Genomic DNA, 4,854 nt, shown 5'->3' on the forward strand with positions numbered 1-4,854 from the left:
CCTGAGGCTGGATAGAATCGCAGGTGCGAGTAATTTACCGCACCTACCAGCTCGCAGGTGCAGGAAGCGGAGCGCAGAAGCAAAGAAGTGAGGAGGCATGGTTTTTCCGCATGTGCTGAGGATCAAGTACAAGTGCGAAATGTTTTTTCGCAGAAGCGAAAATGGGCTAAAGACTGCAGAAGCGGAAGAAGTCCGCAGAAGCAGAAGAAGTCCGCAGAAGCAGATCATTGTCCATAAAAGCAAAAATGCGGTAGGCGGAGGGTGATCACTGATGCAATCATTGGACAACACCTGCGGGACCGCATATGCGGTCAAGTGACTGTAGGTGCGATAATCGCTGGGCAGAAGGGTGTATATAATTCGGGACTTAGCCTACTTCCCCCACATTTTCACTTTCTCTTTGGCGAATTTGGGAGCACATTTGTGGGAGATTCTCTTTAACATAACAAGGTATGTAAATTCTACCCATTTTAAAGTTAAAAACATGGATTTCTGGTAGATTAAACATGAAAATTAGTGAGAATTTGTGGGATTTTGTAGAGAACTTAGGGTTTAAGTATCGTATTTGATAATGGATTTAGTTATGGAATTTGTAATACATTATATATTTGAGTTCGTGAGTTCATGGGTAACATTTATCTTCAAATATTTTCGGAATCCGAGCACGTGGGTCCGAGGGTGACTTTTATGGACTTTCCCAATTTGGTTGGAAAATTAGTTTAATAGTTAAATTATGAACTTTTGAGCATATATTGATTAGTTCATGCGACTTTTGATTAGTTTCGGATTGCTCGGCGTCGTTTGATGAGTTCTAGTGAGCTTAAAAAGCCGGATAGTGAATTTTGAAGTGAGGTAAGTCTCTTGACTAACTTTGTAAGAGGGAATTTATCCCCTTATGTGTATTAATTATTGTGTACTACTTGTTGTGGGTAGCTACATAGGTACGAGGTGAGGAAAGTTCGTACGTAGCTATATCTATGTTATGTCCGGGTAGACTTAGATTCACATCATGCCTTAATTATGTATTGAATTTCCTTAATTTATGACTCAAATTGAGGTTAGAATAAAATATTGACTTAGCCTCTCAGTGTGGAAAATTGTGAATTACTTGATTAACTATAGATCCATGTCATCTAGACTCGCATGTACTTCCGCGAGCGAGGTAATTTCCCTACTCTTATGGGATCAGGCCTTTCGCCTCGATAGTGTTATAAAATACTCCTAGAGTTGCTCCCGTTTTACCACCAGTGGACCCAGTGAAGGATCTTGTTATTGAGGAGCAGGATAAGGCGCCTGTAGCTGAGCCGACCCCGACAGATTTCGTGACTGCACTAGGATTTCAGGAGGTCATGGGTCATATGCTGCGGTTCATAGACTCTATGACGCAAGCTGATTTATTTCCAACGGACCTAACCACATCTCCGGCGGGAGGGGGAGCATATACCCCTTCCGCTCAGGCTCAAGGGCATGCTGCTGTCGTTTATGAGACCCTATGTGCACTACCTGCAGGCGGGGTCCAGCAAGTTGCACTGGCTGTGCTAGAGCCCAGACTAGTCGTGATCATTGAGCAGCAAAAGCGGCCGGACGGATGGACCATGCTTCGTCCCCATGTCTTTGGGGGTGAGCGGTCAGAGGACCCACATGATTTCATTGACCGGTGCAAGGAGAGGTTACGTAACATGGGGATATTAAAGTCCAACGGGGTGGACTTCACCACCTTTAAGCTTGAGGGCAAGGCCCGTAGATGGTGGTAGGCATACTTCCTTAGCAGACCAGCACATTCATCTCCTTTGACTTGGGATCAGTTTACGCATCTGTTCTTGGAGAAGTACATACCACCTTCAGAGAGAGAGAGATGAGCTGCAGGGTCAGTTTGAGCGACTCCGTCAGTGTCATATGTTTGTGACCGACTACGAGGCGAGATTTACTGACTTGTCTCGTCATGTAGCTATTATACTCCCCATAGACGCAGAGAGGGTGTAGAGTTTCATTGTAGGTCTGCACCCTGAGATCTAGGTTACTATGGCCCGTGAGGCAGGGATGGGACTCCCTTTTATCAAGTTGTGGATATAGCTCGGAGGATTGAGCATATCCACAACCGTATAGGAGAATTTGCGTTGATGGATAAGTGACCCCAATAGTTTGGTGGATTCAGTAGTGCCCCGCTTGGGGGCAGAGGTCAGTTCATGAGGGTCCAGTCTAGCAGGTCCATGCATTAAGCACCACCGCCTACTCGAAGTGATCCAACACGACCCTACTTCAGTGCTATTCCAGAGAGTACTTACCGCAGGTGAGCTATTCAGGGTTCCTCCAACGGGTATTCAGGCCATCAGGGTCAGACTTAGGGTCAGCAAGTCACCACTCCGAGGGACTATTTTGAGTGTGGGGAGTTGGGCTACATGAAGAGGTTTTGTCCTAAACTTCAGGGTAAGGTAATGTAGTAGGACCATCGGCCTTTGATTACCGCACCAGCTACCACACCTCCCAACCGGTCATCCATAAGCGGAGGGTAGGTGAATAGGGGTCGCCCTCGAGGTGGAGGCCAGTCAGGTGGCACTCCGGCTAGATTCTATGCTTTTCCAGCCATGCCAGAGACAGTTTCCTTTGATGTAGTGATCACGAGTACTATTTCTGTTTGCCGTAGGGATGCTTCGATATTATTTGATCCAGGGTTTTCTTATTCCTATGTTTCTTCTCTATTTTCTCCTTACCAGGATGTATCTCGCGAGTCCTTGGGTGTTCCTGTATATGTGTCCACGCTAGTGGGTGATTTTGTTATTATGGATCGGGTCTACCGGTCTTGTGTGGTGACTTTATATGGTTATGAGACCAGAGCAGATCTTCTGTTGCTCGATATGGTCGATTTCGAGGTTATCCTGGGCATGGACTGGTTGCCTCCGTACCATGCCATTCTTGATTGCCATGCTAAGACTGTTACTTTGTCGATGCTTGAGTTGCCCAGATTAGAGTGGAGGGGTTCGTCTGTTGGTACGTCCAATTGGGTTATTTCTTTCTTGAAGGCTCGACATATGGTCGAGAAGGGTTATTTGGCCTATTTGGACTATGTTTGGGATACTATTGCAGAGACTCCTGCAATAGATTTAGTGCCGGTGGTACGAGATTTTTTTGATGTATTTCCTACCGATCTACCAGGTATGTCACCAGATCAGGACATCGATTTTGGCATTGATTTGGTGCCAGGCACCCAGTCTATCTTTACTTCGCCTTATCGTATGGCTCCAAAGGAGCTGAGGGAGTTAAAGGAGCAACTTCAAGAGTTGCTTTAGAAGGGGTTCATCAGGCCAAGTGTGTCGCCTTGGGGCACACCGGTGTTATTTTTGAAGAAGTAGGATGGGAGTATGTGGATGTGCATTGATTACCGCCAGTTGAACAAAGTCACCATGAACAATAAGTACCCATTGTCGTGCATTGATGATTTGTTTGATCAGCTATAGGGTGCTAGAATGTTCTCAAAGACCGACTAGAGATTTGGGTATCATCAGCTGAAGATTCGTGCTTCAGATATTCCGAGGACGACTTTTCGAACCAAATATGGGCATTATGAGTTTCTAGTGATGTCCTTCGGTTTGACTAAAGCCACGACGATGTTTAGGGATTTGGTGAATATGGTGTTCAGGCTATATCTTGATTCATTTGTCATTGTCTTCATTGATGACATATTGATCTACTCGCATAGTATGGAGGAACACGAATAACATTTGAGGTTAGTGCTTCAGATCTTGCGGGAACATAAGCTATATGCTCCAACTGCTAGTTCTGGTTAGACTCCATGGCTTTCTTGGGGCATGTGGTATTAGGTGTGGGTATTAAGGTGGTCCTGGGAAGATCGAGGCCGTTAAGAGTTGGCCTTGTCCTACCAAAATGACCGAGATCAGGAGTTTCTTGGGGTTAACAGGTTATTATCGTCGTCTTGTGGAGGGCTTCTTGTCTATTGTAGCACCTTTGACTAGATTGACCCAGAAGGGTTCTCTTTTCAGTTGGTCCGATGATTGCGAGGCGAGCTTTCAAAAGCTCAAGACCACTTTGACTACACCACCAGTGTTAGTGTTGCCCTCTGGTTCAGGAATGTATACTATGTATTGCGACGCTTCACGCATTGGCTTGGGTTGTATTGTGTTTTGATGCAGGAAGGGCGAGTTATTGCATATGCTTCACTCTAGCTGAAGACCCACGAGAAGAATTACCCCGCACATGATTTGGAGTTGGCCGCTATAGTTCAAGCTCTCAAGATCTAGAGATATTATCTTTATGGGGTGTCCTGCGAGGTTTACACCGATCACCGTAGTTTGCAGTATTTGTTTAAGCAAAGGCATCTTAATTTGAGGCAGCACATGTGCCTTGAGTTACTGAAGGATTATGATATCACTATCCTTTATCATCCGGGCAAGGCGAATGTGGTTGCAGATGCCTTGAGCAGAAAGGATGAGAGTATGGGTAGTTTGGAATTCATTTCAATAGAGGAGAGGCCATTGGATTTGGACATTCTGCCCTTAGCTAACATACTTGTGAGTTTGGATATTTAAGAGTCCAGTAAAGTTCTTGCATGTGTTGTGGCTCAGTCATCTTTATTCGAGCGGGTCAAGGCTCACTAGTATGATGATCCGCACTTGCGGGTCCTTAGGGAGACGGTGCTACGAGGTGATACCAAGGAGGTTACTATCAGTGATGATGGTGTTCTGCGACTCCAGGGCCGCCTATGTGGTCGTAATGTTGATGGTATGAGGGAGACAATTCTAGATGAGGCACACAGTTCGCGTTATTCTATTCAACCAGATGCTACGAAGATGTATCTTGACCTGAGGTAGCATTATTGGTGGTGGCGGATGAAGAATG

At 45.6% G+C, this 4,854-nt stretch overlaps 1 protein-coding gene across 1 annotated transcript; it reads left to right on the plus strand.

The window, feature by feature from the left end:
- The first annotated feature begins 2,585 nt into the window (after positions 1-2,585).
- LOC138906124 (uncharacterized) lies at positions 2,586-3,287 on the plus strand. Its single transcript, XM_070194644.1, has one exon. The coding sequence runs from the start codon at positions 2,586-2,588 to the stop codon at positions 3,285-3,287; it is 702 nt and encodes a 233-aa protein (XP_070050745.1).
- Positions 3,288-4,854: the final 1,567 nt, after the last annotated feature.

The sequence above is a fragment of the Nicotiana tomentosiformis genome, chromosome 2 (assembly GCF_000390325.3).
Source record: "Nicotiana tomentosiformis chromosome 2, ASM39032v3, whole genome shotgun sequence".
NCBI lineage: Eukaryota > Viridiplantae > Streptophyta > Magnoliopsida > Solanales > Solanaceae > Nicotiana > Nicotiana tomentosiformis.

Bases quoted from the DNA above. Each gene is read 5' to 3' on its own strand.
- LOC138906124 (XM_070194644.1), top strand. From the start codon at position 2,586: ATGCCAGAGACAGTTTCCTTTGATGTAGTGATCACGAGTACTATTTCT.